Below are 17,049 nucleotides of genomic sequence, written 5' to 3' on the forward strand. Positions count from 1 at the left end.
ATTAAGATTCATTTCAGCATCTGCAAAACTGCCTTCCATTTTTTCTTGTTTTATAAACTTCAAGGTTTACAAAAATTAAGGCAACTTCGAACAGTTTCTGAATTACACAATAATCTACTGAAGCTATAAGAAATTTAATATTCAGGTTCTCAGATAAGTTGCCCATGATAACATGCTTGTTTTAAAAACAGAGATAGTTATGAGTAGATGTCACATGAAAAAATATTTTCCTATCCCTAACGTTATATCTATGTAAAAACCTTACTTTTTACACAGAAGCCTTGTCACTTACCCAAGAGCCTGTGCTGTATTTCCATTTAGTGGTTCCAGCAACAGCAGATGCAAGCTCTAATTAAGTGTCACACTGGAACAAAGGACAAACTAGATCCTCAGTTCCCTGTCCTCTACCTCCTTTACAATACATCTCCATCTTTTTCAACCCATTCTGTGATCTCCATGTCCTCTTCCCTTTCTCTTCATCATGGACTTCAATGCTATGCCCTCAGATCTCTCCTGCTCCATAAAGTGTGACCAATCTGACCATTCACACATGTGCTTTGTCCACTTCACCAATCCCACCTGCCTGTCTCAAGACATGGAAGGAGAAGGACAAGCAAAGAGCGGTCACAATTTTTGTCCCTGTAGCACAGAATAGGCCAGGGTGTTGGGAGCTGAGGCAAAGCACAGTAGCAGGTTAACTGATTGACTGATGATGTGATTAATTAATCAACTGATTGGTAGCAAATGACTTCAGGTCAGAAGCAATTAACATTTGGAAGTAACGGCCTGTGTTGAAATGTTTACCAGATGAAGAAGGGTATGCCTGACTGTTTGTGCCAAGGTAATGCATATAAAATGCTTCACATCGTGAAGCTGTAGCATCGATGCTGTAGCATCGTTTGGGAAAATCTGTTGTAAATATAGCAGAACTTGTTTTGCAGGATTATCAAGGGAACGAAGGAAAAAAAAAAATTCCCTAATAATTGTAAGACTCAAGCAGAGCACGGTAGAAAGCCTGTAGGTGATTAACAAACCAACCAACAAACCACTCTGAGGCACAAGACCAGCTGCTGGCAAACTACTGGAAGAGTGGCTGGAAAGCTGCCTGATGAAAAATGACCTGGAGGTCTAGGTCAACAGCCAGCTGATTATGAGCCAGCAGTGTGCCCAGGTGGCCAGGAAGGCCAATAGCATCCTGGCTTGCATCACAAATAGTGTGGCCAGCAGGAGTAGGGAAGTGATTGTCCTCCTGTACTCAGCACTGGTGAAGCTGCATCTTGAACACCAGGTTCAGTTTTGAGCCTCTAACTACAAGAAAGACGTTGAGGTGCTAGAGCATGTCCAGAGAAGGGCAACGAAGCTGGTGAAGGGTCTGGATCACAAGTCTTGTGAAGAGTAGCTGAGGGAACTGGAGTTCTTTAGTCTGGAGAAAAGGAGGCTGAGGTGAGACCGTATTGCTTTCTACAATTGCCTGAAAGGAGGTTGTAGTGAGGTGGGTGTCCATCTCTTTTCCCAAGTAACAAGGCAAAAGGAAATGGCCTCAAGTTGTGCCAGAGAAGGTTTAGATTGGGTATCAGGAAAAATTTCTTTCCCAAAACGGTTGTCAGGCATTGGAATATGCTCTCCAGGGAGGCTGTGGAGTCACTATGCCTGGAGGTACTTAAAAGACGTGTAGATGTGGCACTTAGGGACATGGTTTAGTGGTGGATTTGGCAGTGTTAGGTTTACAGTTGGACTTGATAACCATAAAGGTCTTTTCCAACCTAAATGATTCTATTATTCTATACAATGATTCTATGATTCTACTCATTGGAGTAGCTTTCACTGTTTTCTATATATTTTAGCCACAATGAACCAATGCTTTAATAGTATTTGTTACCTACCTAGGACATTAAACTTTGCAAAGAAGGATGGAGACTTCAGATTTAGCAGGGGTAGAAGAACAGCAATCAGGTAAAATGGTACTGTTTGTGATTTGTTCCACCACTCCTCGAAGAGTCCAAAACCTGTATTGTTGCCAGAAGAGAACATCACACTCCTGTTCTGTGGTGGGTGACCACTAGCAGCACCTGGACAAATGACTGGAAGAAAGGAAAGGAAAAATATCCGCAGATGAAAAGGAGTTTACTTGCACAGAATCTTCACAGCCAAGATCCCATAATTTCTGGAGTGTTCTACCTATGGGAATTAGAACCACTGAAAAGCAATGTTTGACAACTCAGTTCCTATCTTCTATTTGTTTTTTTTTTATCAGGAGCTAAGATTTCACTGCTAGGCATACAGCACTCTAAGCTGACAAGTGCTATGGTTCTCTCAGCCGAGCATAACAAAGATGCTAATTTGTCTGAAACCCAAGCTGTGGCAGAGGACCAGCCTTCAAGGTCACACACCTAAAACTAAGTGTGTTCAGTACCTACACACACCTGCAGGAATGAAGTAATAGCAACACACCTCTGCATCTGGCCGTGTATTTAGCATTGTAATCTGTCGCTGTACACTTCAGTGAGATCAGATGAACCAAGACGCAAGTGCAGCTGTGTACAGAAGAGCCTGTATTACTGTACATTGCTCTGGCAACACACAAACTAAGGATGACAAGAAAACTACTGTAACAATTGACAGGTCTAAAACTCATGCACCAAACCAAAACACCCTATCACTTTGGTGCTGTGCCAGGTGCAAGCACATCACTGCTAGACAACCCAACAGAAGCCATTTATGATATCCACCCATAATGCTGCCAAAAGGGAACCTGACACTCCTGTTACATGGTGGCTGATCAATGGCAGCACCTGAACAAGTGACTGGAACAAAACCAAATAACCAAAGAAGTTCCTTGATAAAAATGTGTTTATTTGATTTTTGTTAATGTTAGCATTTCTTTCTAACATCTGCCTACAAACTTATGTGTTGAAATATGAACCTGTCTTATTGTTTCTCAATGTCTTATTTTAAATTTTGGTATCCCATAATACCTGACAGCCTCCCTCCCACATTGGTTGCATCCCCGTTCTGTTACAAAAGCAAAGGTGTAAAAAGTGTTCTGTCAAGTTTCTTGAGAGATCATTATGTTACTTTACTTTCAGTTTTCTGACTTGCTTTCTCTCCACTGCTTGTAAGAGGATTGTTTCACAGACCTTGAAAAATGCTTTTGTTCTTACTGAGCTCCGTGGTAGCCCTGAATGCCCTACCAAGAGTAATTTGAGCATCTGGCAGCCCTTAATTTTGTAAAGCAGTTGCTTAAATCTTCCAGCTGCTGGAGGATGCTGTGGAATATTGTTGCCTACTTTGTCTCCAAGTTATACCCCCTGCTGCACAAGAATGGGACAGACCAGCAGAAGCAGGACAGAGCACAAGAGTACCACAGTAGCTATTGGTGCCTTGCTGGTAAGGACTGTAGGAGAAACAGGATTCAACGCTAGTTCAAATGCAAATCAATTGGTTTTCAGAATTATTTCTCAACTTCTTTGCCTGACTCCAAACAGCTGCTCTCCAGAAAAATGGCTGCAGCTAGTGTGACACACAGCTGTTCAGCTGGTATGGAAATGCTTCTCCATTCCCACAAGAACTCCGGGTAAAGAAAATCTGCTGCTTCATAACAAAGAACTACATGTTCAGTTACTATTTATTTAGGTAGGAATCACAGAGGCTGATGTTGCCTAGCCCCTGCCTTCATTCTATGTTATTCTGCCTACTTAAGAATTCCCAACAGACCTGTCTTAATATGTGACTGCAGTTTCTTCCCTTACTTATGCAAATGTCAGACTCTGCACAAAATGCAAGTGGATGCTCATGTAAGCCTGACAATTGTTTCTTTTTGCGCTCACCATCATTAAAGCTGTTCTTACAGCATTTTTAAAAATAAGAATATTGCTGCAGAGATGATGAGGACCAAAGATGCCCCAGCCAAGATATTAAACAGATCTGATGTGCCTCAATTTTAGGGTGTGAAAGTTAAGATTCCTTAAGGCAATTCCTCATTGTGCAACTACTGTTAAGAGGTCTAACATGCATAGTTTCAAGGAGGATCTGACTAAGTATACACAAACTGTAATTTCCCAATTTCCTTTTTAATCCTTATCCCCACCCCCACTTTCTTTCTTTCTTCCCACCTCCACCCCGCCCCCGCCAATTATTAAGCTTTCCAAGTGTGTGGTTATTTGTGGAAATACAAATGTCACATAGAAAATTACAGCTTTTTTAAAAACAGGTAGTTAGAACTCAAGGTATACACCTTACAACTGGAATATGATCAGGCATGGAATGATGATTTGCGTTTAAACCTCACCTCAAACAAGGAAACACAATACTAGTAAGCGCTTCTTACCTTTGTTACTTCCATTTGTGCCAGGAACAATATCTGTTACATTAATGTCATGAACAAAGTCTGAAAAGAAGGAGAAAATCTTACTGTCAATGTCCCAAACTGCTATTAGGCTTTTATCTGTTGCCTTGATAAAAATTAAGTACAGTAATATGTTGGAGGTGCGATACAGAAGCTTGCACTCTCCCCACCCTCAAGTGGATATTTAAAAACTTTATTTTAGAAGTGTTTTAAAGTTGCCCCCCATTGCACTACTTTCTTCTCAGCAGCCCTGTCCATTTATGAAGTTCCCAAGCCTCCCCCTCCTAGCTGCTCATTTCTGTTCTCCCTCTGCTCATCGCAGCTCCTCTGTCTGCAGTGTGGTACACTAGGTTAGTAAGGAGAAGCATCTTAAAACCAGCCTTTTTTTGGGACACAAAAAAACTGCATGCAACCATCCCCTTAGTCCAGATGGTATTATATAGAAAAAGTTTCCCCTACCCATTTTTCTAATCTTTTTTTTTTTTCACAAAAGGCTCTGCGGGATGCTTTTTCCATGTTGTATTTTAAATAAGGGAATCTATGGAAAAAGGTTTAAGTCTGACTCTCTACAGTAATCTCTAGAAGTATTTTGTTTCTGGTACACTCCTGTGCTACTTTACTCTGCCACACCACATATTTTTGAGTTTCTGCAACTTCACCAGTATGAGAGTACTGGATAACAGTTTCATTCTATTTTTGTATATGCACACAGAGAAAATGCCCATCAGCTTTGAAATTTAATTAGTGTGTCTCTGGTTAATATTTGCTTCTCCTCCATGTGGGAATATTAGGCACACAGAAAATCAACTGGGACAGTAGACCTCATATTTTTAAAATGCAATTAACAGCAGCTTGTTTCTCATAAAGAAAGCAAAACGTCTTGTGGGAAGAAAACTATTTTTTGTTTCTTCATTTTGATTTATGACACCCTGAATCACAACTGAGTTTCTCATACTGGCTGATACCACTTCAGTGTATATAACAATCAGAAGATTTAATTAAAATCATTCATCACTTCCTCACTTCACGACTGTTTTGTGTTGCTACTTCAAAAAAGTCCCTAATGTGAAGCCATCAAAAGAACGGATAGCTCTTACAGAATTAGAGCACTTTAAAATTGGTTATATACAGATAGCCACCTCACATTTTTCCACATTTTAAAAGTGTTTTAGGACTGGCAATGCATTTGTGCATTTATTTCTTTTTCATAAAACAAAAAAGAACAAAAGCATGGGACACTGTGTTAAAAAAAAAAAACAACAAACCCACAGGATATCATACTTGGCTTACAGTTCTTGCATTCTTTGTGTACTACTGATTTCTAGATAGCCCTCCTTTAGGAAATCAGTTTGTTCTCACCTAAATTGTGTGTGCAGACTTTTTTCAAAGGTATTCTGAATGTACTACAATTAAAGTACCCTGCTTAGAATGATTTAGAAACACATGGCTGTAAGATGCCATTGTCAAACCTACATCTTATTACCCACTTTATAACTTAGTAAATAAGCAGCCACAATGGAAGTTAGAACAAGAATCCAATGATTAAAGTTATCACAGAGCAAACAACGTAAAAAAGAGCCCCTAACAAATACAGGTAACTGATAAAATAACACACCAGTCTCAGGGAAAAGTAAGACTTTTTGCCTAGAAAATGAACCGTTTTGCTCATTCTAAAGTTTGCTTATTAGAACTGCAGTAATTTGGTTTAGAATAAATTTAGGATTAAAGTGCTAAACTCAAAAAAAAAAAGTTTAAAATGAAATTGCCTTAATAACATGAATCAGGTCAGCTGTAACATACAACAGTCATTAACCAATAAAGTATGTCCTTCAGGAATGGTGGGAACTCTAATTAAACATTGTTTAAGAGTTTTAAGTGTCTGCGCTGTTATTTGCCTCACAGATTTGTTAATTATCTCTAAACAGAAACTCTTAAATCTTAGTTGTGCTATTCAACACGATGAGTCAGATTTTCAAAGCTCTCAATTCCGTAATTTATGCCCACAACTCTACATGCATAATTGATTGTATCCACAAAAGCCTGTGTGTCTGTCCAGATACAAGGGTGTAAATAACCAATATGTTTTCTTTTGTAGCAATACCAGTCTAAGAATCATTCTTTTACTGTGCTACAGTTCATCGTTCCTTCAGGGACACTTTCAGAAACTTTCTATATGGCAGCATTCCAAGTGTGTTTGCTGAAATCTAGAATGAAACTATTTTTTTTTCATTAACCTGGATCATTTCAACAGCCTAGCCTGTTATACGGCTGTTCAAATAGTTACACCCACGCAGAGAAGGAGAAGTGAAAACACAAAGTGGAAACAAGCAACTAGGTTTGGGTTGTTTAAACTTCACCAAGAACCCTCATTACTGACATGCAAATCAGATAATTGGTACTTTGTCTTTCATTAAAACCACACTTTCAAGAGAGAGATTGAGAAACTGGCTTTGCAAACATACATGGCTGTGCCCATAACTCCACGTACTGTTACTTATTCTCACTTGACTTTTTACGCAAAGTTACAGAAAAATCAAGATTAAGTAAAACGGGCAATCCTTTTTCAGTGTAAGGCAAAGTCTTTTCCACAAGACAACTGTAAAGTTAACCGAAAATGTATACTTACTGTATATAAACTTTCCTGTGTTGAACAGGAAGTTGGACATAAGCACCCAATAAACAACCATGGCTCCAACAAGTGATACCATAGAAAATAAGAGGCTTGACCATTGACCAAAGGATCCAAAGTAATACTTGCAAACATCTGGGAATTCCCAGTTCGAGGTATCTATTAAAGCTGAAGAAGATACAAAAACCAGAAACACAAGTAAAAATCCTACATTAGAGTCAGCAGAACTCTTCATGACAGGATGTGTTCTTGTCTCAGAATATTCTAACACAAACTAGCAGTGCTTCCAAGGGCTAAGAAGACTGCTGTTAACTTTCAAGTATAACACTCATTACATGTTTGACTGAAGGAGCCTGAAGAAGTAGATGTTTTTATTATGACCGTTCTACTACTTTGAGTACTTTCAGAAGCACTGGAATGAGATACGGCGGCAAAAACGCAGCCATGCATTTGCAGCTAAAGCCTTTTGCAGGAGCGACAGCAAAGTAGGCCAGAAAATGAACTAGTCCTCAACAATGCCCTGAAAGGAGTTGTCACAAACTGGAGGTCTCAACTGCCTTTGTTTGAACAAGTCAGGGGTTAGTTTTTGCATAAAAGCATCAATTACAAGAGCTGCAAGATGAGTTTTGAACAACAAAATTACATTATAAGCAGAACCACTGTCTGTAAGTTCATAAACTGCTTCCAACACAGAATATATACAAATAATAGGGCAGTACAGGCATACAACACAACTGGATGCAGCTACAGCCCATGCCGTTCCACTGCAGAACATGATCAGAAATGCATGTAGAGAACTGGACAGTGCTTATGGAGAAAAAGGGAAGCCTCTAACTCTGTAAGTCCCCAAACGCTTAGTAAGTGAACAGCTGAAACCCTGCTTACTAAGAGTTTGGGTTTGGCTATAATACTTAAGTCCCAAGGAACTGAAGGATAATCTAATAAGGCAAGACAGACATTTTGCCTACAGAGCTTAGATCCCGACTACAAAAGTAGGGAGACGTTCAAAGAAAGAGCTTTTATTTGCAGGTCAGATCTAACATATAGTAAAGATACATATAAACTAAGAATCTATTAGATCTCTGTATTTCACACTTAATGGAAATATTTGCATTATGAAGCTTTGTATTTCTTACGTATCATCTTCCGTGATTTCACAACTCTGTAGCAGCAATAAAGAGTCAAAATGCCCATTAGTAAGATGAGAATGATTCCAGAAGTAAAGCCTGCCTGGTAAGAAGGAGAAATAGTTTACTTTCTTTATCAATAACACTATAGAAAAATAAAGAGCAAGCCATGTTGCCAAAAACATTTTCATATGCATACATTTTTCATAGTTTTACCTGTTTTATCCCCCATGGGATACTTAATATAGAGGTACCCATCATTGTATTCCATATCATAAATCTAGGAAGAAAGTAAAAAAGACGGTGAATAATTTAAGAAGCACTCTTACTTCATACTATCCTCTTAGCTACAATAGTTATGCATACAATATAGAACATTTAATAATAATGCATTTTCTGGCTAAAATATGGCAAGGTGCTTAACATACATTGTCACTGTACTGGAGTTTTTACCGTAGCCATCTGTGCAACTGTCAACTTTAAAAGCAGTTCCTAATGGACTGTACACGTAGATTTCATCAGGAGCTGGAAGTACATGATCAGGAGCAATCTAACAAATGGATAAAAAACCAAGACTTATTAGTAACACCAAAGTAACTATTGTCCCAAATACAGCAAGCCAATTGTTGTAAATCACAAAATCTTTCCATAAAAAGTGCATTAAAAAAATAGTCGGACTACATAAATTTTCTCCCTATGAAAAAAGAAAAGTTTATAGGATTTTTAGTTAGACAGCAGAAAAATAAATTTTTCTTCTACAAAATATCTATAACATACCATGCACAGATCATGCTAGTTGAATCATTGCAGCTGACCACTGCTTAAACTCTCTTGAAATGAATACACACATTTGGGCAGCCTGGACCACTGTTACAGAATTCAAGCTGTTTATATGTTTTCTTTGGATGATGAGGGCATTGCACAAGTCAATCACAACTTGTGATTAACACAAGGCCTTGTTAAGGCACTCACCTATTAAATACTTACTTCAAAGCAAGCTGCAGTGCAATTCTCCTCCTACCTATATTTGTGCTTCTTTTACAAATCTAGGCTTTTACAAACCCAACATGCCAGAGACCACTCAGTTAATCTGGCCCTGTCTTTGCCTTACCAATGCCCTGTCTGCAGGAGTCGTGAGCCTGCTATAGTAATGAATCCGCTTATTCATTGCTGAAGCTTCATCAGTGACTCTTTGTGTGTCATCATTCACACTGACTATGTTTGTAGGCTCCACATGAAATGGTCTAAAAGAGGGGAAAAAAAAGAAACAAAAAGAAAACCCTTAAAACCCTAGAACACAAGATCTAAGATAAAACTCAGAGAACAGCTTAACATCACTCAGGATGAGTCTGTCATTGAGTGACACAAAGTAAATGCAAAAATATCACTCCCATGAGTGAAGCTGCCATCCATGAAAGAACCATGTGTTTATATCATCCAGATTAAAATGGCCTCTTGCCCAGATTCCAAAGGGCAAATTAACATCAAAATTCAGACCTAATATCCAGTCATTAGTTCTCAACAATGAGTCACACCAGAACTACATGTTAATAAGCTTGGCCAAGCTTATTAGTCCTTATAACTGGTGTTGCTAGAACCAGTGATGAGGAACAGAGGTAGAATAGGAAAGCAGAAACAGAAAGAAGACAAAGAGAGGAATGAGTGGTGGTAAAAAGGACCACCTATGAAAAGGTTAGGAACTACTACCTAGCTAAAAACCCTGCATGAAATTGTGTGTAATGTGGAATGAACCAAGCCCAAGTAAGTCCATGTGCTCATACTATTTTTAAGCCAAAGCAACCGGGAACGGAATTTCTCACAGAAGATGGAACAACAGATGTTCATCTGCAGTTCTGAACTACTTCACTACTTCCCTACAGATTTAATTAGGGTAATCACAAAGAATGGGACTGTCAGCAACAGAAACCCTTCATAATACAAGTGGTCTCCCTTCCCTTTTCCTCAGCCGAGTTAGACTGCAAGCACAGTCACAGCCACTAAAGGAGAAAACAGCTACACCACAAACCTCTTGTTTTCTCTGCACACACGTACGTACAGAGCAGAGTGAAAGCCTCTCCTAAAGCTACAACACAACATAAATCTACCTTCATGCAAGAGGTGCTAACAGAGATATGCAACCTAATCAAGATACTGCAGAAAGTTTTTTTTTCAAATAAAGTATAATTTACTTCCATTTAGGCATACTACACAAATGTCAAAATACAATAGTCACTTCTACCACTGACAGGCTAATTTCTCAAACAGGAGAGGAGATTCTGGTGACCTCTAAGACTTGATACTGAGTTTTGGGGTTTTTTTCCCCTTTCACCAGTGCTTTTAATTCCTAAAGCAATTTCAACAGACTTCAGATCACTTTCTTCCAGGTTTACGTTTAAGTCACTCAGAAACAAGAACCACCCCAAAACCAGAACCCACAAAAGTACAGATCACAACACGTTTCAGACTACCAAGAGTAGAAATTAGGTCAGCAATAAATTAATACAATTTTTCCCATAATATAAGCAAAGCCTACTTGAATTGACTGTTTTTCAATACCTATTTCTGGCTCAGACTACAAAGGAACTTGGTCAAACCCTCCTGCCTCAGCTCTCAAAACTGTGATAAAGGTCCCATTCTCTTTCCCAGTGAATCAGTAAGCATTTGCACCACAGGACCACCTTTTATCTGGAAGGAAAAAAAGGAATACAGCTCCGAAGCTTGTTGTTGTGTCTTTGGAGGAGATGAAAGTAGGTCCTTATTCCTGTGTGCTTAAGGGGACACAGCAGGTAAGAGTATTTACAGGATTAATAAAAATTGACAGACAAAAGTGAAAAACAGAGAAAAATAACTTCCTTCTCCACAAATTCATTGTTTCCTTCATCTTAGACTTAATTTGTTCTTACATCTCCCTTCATCATGGAAAAAACTGCTTAGATTTGCTAAGGTGTTTGCCACTTACTGAAATGAAAGTGAACACACTTTCAGTTTTTAAATATTCTCAATTGACTTTTTTTTCCCCCCATGTCTATGACTTCTGTGTACTTCTGTGGTGTTCTTATAAACAATTAAGAGAGATACAGCAATTAAACAGGAATAAATTTTAAGCAATAGCTTTACTACTCAGGTCAGAGGCACAGAGGGCTAACTAATTCTGTAAGTATGTAATGTACAAAAGTACTCACGTCAGGTCTAAAGGACTTCACTTGTTTTAGCTTAAAATTTATTGGGCTGATCCAATGATCAGAAACTGCTAAAAAATATTTCATTAGAAGACCTGTAAAATAGAGGCTGTAGTTCTGAAAACAGGAAATGTAGTATGTTCAAATGCCTCCCCACTCCCAGTCAGCTCTCTACTTTTCTCTTTTTGGATCACTGACACACATTATGTTTAGAACACAAGAAGTATGTGTTTTGCTAAATATATGGCAGCTGCACAGGGTGAAGAGCTTCCTGAGGACTACTTATTTCTCCATTTCCAGTTAATACTATTAGTATCTCCCCATAATCTTCCATTGCTACTGTGGAAAAATTACACTGAGACAAAATCCACATTTTGCTTCAAAGCAAGCAGATCTGTGGCAAAGACTTGATTCAAAATGGTGTTCAACAACTGCTGACATGGATGTCAAAGAAAATTCTTGACAGTGGGAGATTATTTTTTAAAGCAGTTCAAGTTAAAGCTAAGGATTATTTTAAAATTAAATTAACAGGAAAACATGAATGCAACATTCTATTCTATGGGGAAAGCAGTGTGGTTAGTCAATGACCAAACAAATTCCAACGGAAAATTTCACGTGTAGCAAAAACGATCTGTCTGTAGGTAGGAAATTTCTTTCCTTTTTCAGAGAAAGGTATTTCATTTTCTTCAGTATTATTAACAGAGTCTGGATTCAACAAGCAATTTATGGTCCAGCATAAAACAGAAGGGTATGATGCAGGGTCTAATCCATAGATGAGGAAAAAGAAATCAAATAACCTCTAAGAAATTCTATGTATCTGTTGATGCTGCTTCCTGCCTAGAGGAGTGCACATGATTAATGCTACCAGTACTTGGGCTGCTTCCCCTCCTGATGCCTTTTGGTGCACATCTGTTGACAATGAAAATTATCTCAAACAGCAATTAATTTTCTGTTTTTCAAGGGACCATAGCACGTCTAGTCTTACTGAGCAAGTGACTATGCTAAAATAGAGTGTTTTATGGTGGTTAGAGATCTCTTTGAAAACATCAGCCTGACTTGGAAGCTATGTGGGCAGGCTGGGATGCAACCTTCCTCCCTGATCTCCACTAAGAGAAGGTAGCACTCTGTCTAACATCAATGTCATCTCCCAGCCCCTAACTACACCCAGATCAAAGACTGGTTGTAGGGCATACTCAGACAGAAGTCTGGTAAGTTCTCAAAGACTCAAAGAAGTTCTCAAAGACTGAGATTTTCAAAGCCCAAAGTAGGTAAGATATAATCTGGGATATATTTTGGAAAACTCTATTTAAGGACTTTAAGCCTAGCAGACAAGCACTATGTACATGCAAGCATCTGCAGGTGCCAACGGATTCCTAGAAAACTTTCTGATTTATACAGGCAATCTCATTACATCTCTCTTGCGGCAAAATGATTATGAAAAGGATGTGGGACAATGTGATCTGTGGAAAGGGGACAGGTTACATGACTGGAAGGTGTGACTATTAATGGAAAACAGTGCAAACAATTTCCATGCATTGAGATAGACTATAGTGTCCAATGAATTTATTATATCCATACTAAAAAAACCCAAACAATTACAATTTATATTTCAATAGCTGGCGTGAAAAACAATGCTCTTTTTTTACCAGGGCAAACACACCAGTACACATAGCTGTTTCCCACAGCATGAGTATGGACAAGATGCAGGATCTCATGCAGGAGGTTCACAACTCACATACACTACACCCTGCAAACATACTTCAGAAACCATTCCCAGAAAACCGGCAGCTACGTTCATCTCCTAGCTATTCCTCCCTTCTGCTCTGCTCTGGTGAGACCCCACCCGGAGTACTGTGGCCAGCTCTGGAGCCCCCAGCATAGGAAGGATATGGACCTGTTGGAGTAAGTCCAGAGGAGGGCCAGGAAGATGATCAGAGGGCTGGAGCACCTCTTTTGGGAGGACAGGCTGAGAGAGTTGGGGCTGTTCAGCCTGGAGAAGAGAAGGATCAGGGGAGGCCTTATAGTGGTCTGCCAGTACCTAAAGGGGGCCTACAGGAAAGTCAGGGAAAAACTCTTTAGCAGGGCCTGTTGTGATAGGACAAGGGGCAGTGGCTTTAAACTAGAAGGAAGCAGATTCAGACTGGACATAACGAACAATTTTTTTACACTGAGGGTGGTGGAACACTGGAACAGGTTGCCCAGAGAGGTGGTGGATGCCCCATCCATGGACACATTCAAGGGCCAGGTTGGATGAGGCTCTGAGCAACCTGATCTGGTTGGAGACGTCCCTGCTCCTTGCAGAGGGGATGGATTAGATGGCCTTTAAAGGTCCCTTCCAACCCTAACCATTCTATGATTCTATTGTTTCTCACTTACACAAAGGGAACAGTTCATAAGAATTCTAGTGCTGGTCCAGGAAAAGAAAGAAGACTTCTGTCCAAACTTTCTCACATTATGAACTTCAGTGGCAATTTTTGCAAGCAAAAAAATTTAAAAGAGATGCTTGTGATTACAGTTGTTTCCAGATATTGTGCTAGGCAAAGTTCAAGTGTTGGATTTGGAGGGTTACAGGGAATAGCACAACAGGAAAATATGTTTGTCAGACTACACGCCATCTTGCAACTGCTAGCATCCGTAAGGGTGGTACATCTTTTTTCTGGATATTTTCAGCAATGTACTTCATCTTGTATGCAGTATGACGAATACCTATCTTAAGAAGTTTTAACCTAATAATACTGTTTTCCAAGTATCTTTGCTGAAATATTTTTAAACAGCAAACTGGTTCTGGACATCTGATCAAAAGTACCCAAAAAGAGTACTGAGCTGTTACAATATAATACAATTTTTTGTGTCAGTGTCTTTTGGCTCTACATGATGGTAACAATGACTTCACATCAGACAAACTTTTCATATTTAACCTTCTTTACAGGATGCTTAACAACTTCTTTCCTCTACTCCAAAAAGACCAGGACGAGCCACTTACCTTACTGCACAGATTTTGTTGACATCGCACATCAATGAGTTACTTTTCAGGGATCTGACAGAATTATTACACAGAAATAAAGCTACTAAATTCTTGTGATTTATTGTTTTACTGGGACATCAAATTATTACAGGAATGCTGTATATGGCAAGGAGAAACTAAGGAGTAAAATTGATTCACTATAATGGAAATTAAATTCAGGAGAAAAAGTAATAATAAGAAGACTATACTCATAGGTTGCTATTTCTTAATCAGGAACTGCCTACCTGGATAGGAATGTTACAGATGATAGTGTGCTTCTCTTAAGGAAACCGGTTCCAAGGAATTCGACAACTGACTTGGTTATTACTTTCTAAGCTGTCTGAATTTACTTAAGCATTGTAAATAGTATGCTTATAGTTCATCCTATAAGGTCTTTATTCTCTTGGCAATACATTTTACTTAAACTTTTTCTATATTCTTATCACCGTTGTCATTGTAATGATTACAGCATGACCACACAAGAAACTTAAAATGCTGGATAGAGAACCAAAACAACCTTTCAGAGCACGATACTGCTCTGTGCTCACAGGATACACATTTTAACAAATAAAGAATCACAGGCTTTACCATACCACATTTCAGCACTGTTCCTTCTTCTGTATCCAAGGCAAAGCTATTCTACTCTTCTCTTACAAAGAAACATGGAAGTTCTTAAGAAGGTTCTAACCCCTCCCAGTTCGGAAGTAGTAATATTAGGAATTTTAGTAAAAACTAGCAACACAGAAAAATAAAAACCAAGCAATGGAGTAAAAAGATCACGTGAATGTGGAGCGATAAAAGCATAATGAATGAGATAAAAGCACAATGAATGAGAAACCCGTAGTTTTGCACCGGTTAGTTTTGACCATTGTCTACCTTTTTGTAAGTTAGAGGAACTTTGAAAATAAAAGGGAACCAACCACTTTTGCATGAAAAAGGCTTCTCCGACTGCCAGCTACAGACATTGTTTATAACTGTTAATTTCACCTACTAATCTCTCCTACATTGTGTGAGAACACAAAAAGAAAAAACGGGAAGGCTTGATCTCCCTTTAGCAAGGGGCATTGTCATGTTTTTTCATATGCAAAACGACCGACACAAAACATCATTTGTTTCTTTGAAGGTTCAAGTACTCCTGAAGACAACTGCAGTATCTGTTGACAATAAATAGATTTAAAGAGCAGTCAGAAGAAAAAAAAGAAACTCCCTCTCTTGCATACAATAATCTTCAATAAGCCATTGCAGCAATGACATTCTAGTGTTTAGAGACCTACAAAACGGGCAAAACATACCTAATACGGTGTAATTCGGGTCATTGTGAAGAACAATAACATCCTCTTTAAAAGGATTAAAAGTGGCTTTATATTTCCCCCAAATTAGCAAAAGAATACCAGACAAAATAATTTACAACTCTAAAAAACAATTAGCTTATTGTTCTTATGTAAACACTGAAAAGCATGCCTTTCAAAAATCCCAAATCCTCCAAGCTGTTAAGAAAACCAAGTGACTATGTAAATGCCGTCAAATCTCAAACAACCCAAACAAAAGAACAGAACAGCACTAAGAAAGACAAACAGTGATTATAAGCAAATCACACAAAACACTTCAAGAGCTATCTCAGTCAAAGCAAAATGACCACCTACCTACATCTGATCAAGTTTCTGAATAACGAATTTAAAAAAAAGGAGCAAACTAAGCAGAACAAATCACGTACTATTGCACTTGCACTGTTTGATACTTTTATGCATGATAAACCTCTCTCTCTGGAGCTGCTACTCCCTGAAGCTGTAATGAAGCAGCCCTTCAAACCGCCCACTGCTCTGATCATGACTGACACAGGCCTGCTCTCTCTCATTCCTTCTCGTAAAGACTGCGGCTGCCTCTTCTAATATGCAGAGATGGAGTTCGGCCTTATTTGGCCCCACTATGATTTCCAGCCATTCCTGATATCCCAGGGTTCATGCCCTTCATCTTTGTGCCTCTGCATGCTTGGAAGGCAAAAGACTAGTTTGTAGAAAACGGGAGGAATAAATCAAGGGAGGAGCACTAAGGACAAAGTGGACAGATCTGCGAAGCTGAACTTGTGGAGATGGGAACACAATCCCAGTACATGCTTCTGCTTTTGGGGAGGGAACTAAATACCACATCTTATGACCTTTTATGAAGCTGAGTCTTCAAACTTAAGAAATCACAAGGAAAAAAGCACACAATGAGGAAACAATACCTATCCTCACTTTTGATAAGTGGATCTTGGCATTTTGATACATCACAAAGATGTAAACGTCTCTTGTTGCTACTGCATCACCATACCACCTGAAACACACTGTTCCTCAAACAGAATACATACTTCCTTTGACACAAGGAGCTTCCAAAAGCCAATAAATTAGCAGTTTTCTTATACCAGGAAGGCCATTAGGGGCACTGACACTCCTCAGAAATAAAAGCAAGCAAGAATTCATTTTGCATATTTCCTTTTCCCACCTGAAAGTACTCTACTGTTTCATAACCTTTATTTATACAATTCTTTATGCTCCCACACCTGTGCTTCGTTTGTTCCCCTGGGGTCTCTCAGACCCTTATCCTCCTTCCTTTGCTGAGAGCATAAAGAGAGGTTGTTTAGCCCCTGGCTAACGTCTAAGTAGACTCTCATGGATTTCCAAAGCTGCAGGTTGAGACAGCAGCAAAACACTATCATCAAGGCCTCTCTTTTTGCTGAAGTGAGGCTGAATAGGAGGATTTTGTATACAACAGTGCCATCTTCAGCT

The 17,049-nt window shown here is 39.0% G+C and overlaps 1 protein-coding gene across 5 annotated transcripts in view; it reads right to left on the reverse strand.

The window, feature by feature from the left end:
• Positions 1-17,049, reverse strand: part of SLC38A9 (solute carrier family 38 member 9) — a 50,027-nt gene that overhangs the window by 23,319 nt on the left and 9,659 nt on the right. The window contains exons 2-9 of one of the 5 annotated variants that reach the window (XM_086771059.1): positions 16,519-16,597; positions 9,213-9,345; positions 8,530-8,651; positions 8,318-8,381; positions 8,111-8,204; positions 6,972-7,142; positions 4,328-4,387; positions 1,884-2,081 (exon numbers count right to left, since the gene is read on the reverse strand). In XM_086771059.1, coding sequence (XP_086627185.1) covers positions 1,884-2,081; positions 4,328-4,387; positions 6,972-7,142; positions 8,111-8,204; positions 8,318-8,381; positions 8,530-8,651; positions 9,213-9,345; positions 16,519-16,541 — 865 coding nt within the window. In that variant the 5' untranslated portion in view covers positions 16,542-16,597. Of the gene's footprint in view, positions 1-1,883; positions 2,082-4,327; positions 4,388-6,971; positions 7,143-8,110; positions 8,205-8,317; positions 8,382-8,529; positions 8,652-9,212; positions 9,346-15,275; positions 15,366-16,518; positions 16,614-17,049 lie in introns of those variants that run through there. The other 4 variants (XM_086771058.1, XM_086771060.1, XM_086771057.1 and 1 more) reach the window with 4 other exon arrangements.

This window comes from Chlamydotis macqueenii, chromosome Z (assembly GCF_036417535.1).
Source record: "Chlamydotis macqueenii isolate bChlMac1 chromosome Z, bChlMac1.mat, whole genome shotgun sequence".
NCBI lineage: Eukaryota > Metazoa > Chordata > Aves > Otidiformes > Otididae > Chlamydotis > Chlamydotis macqueenii.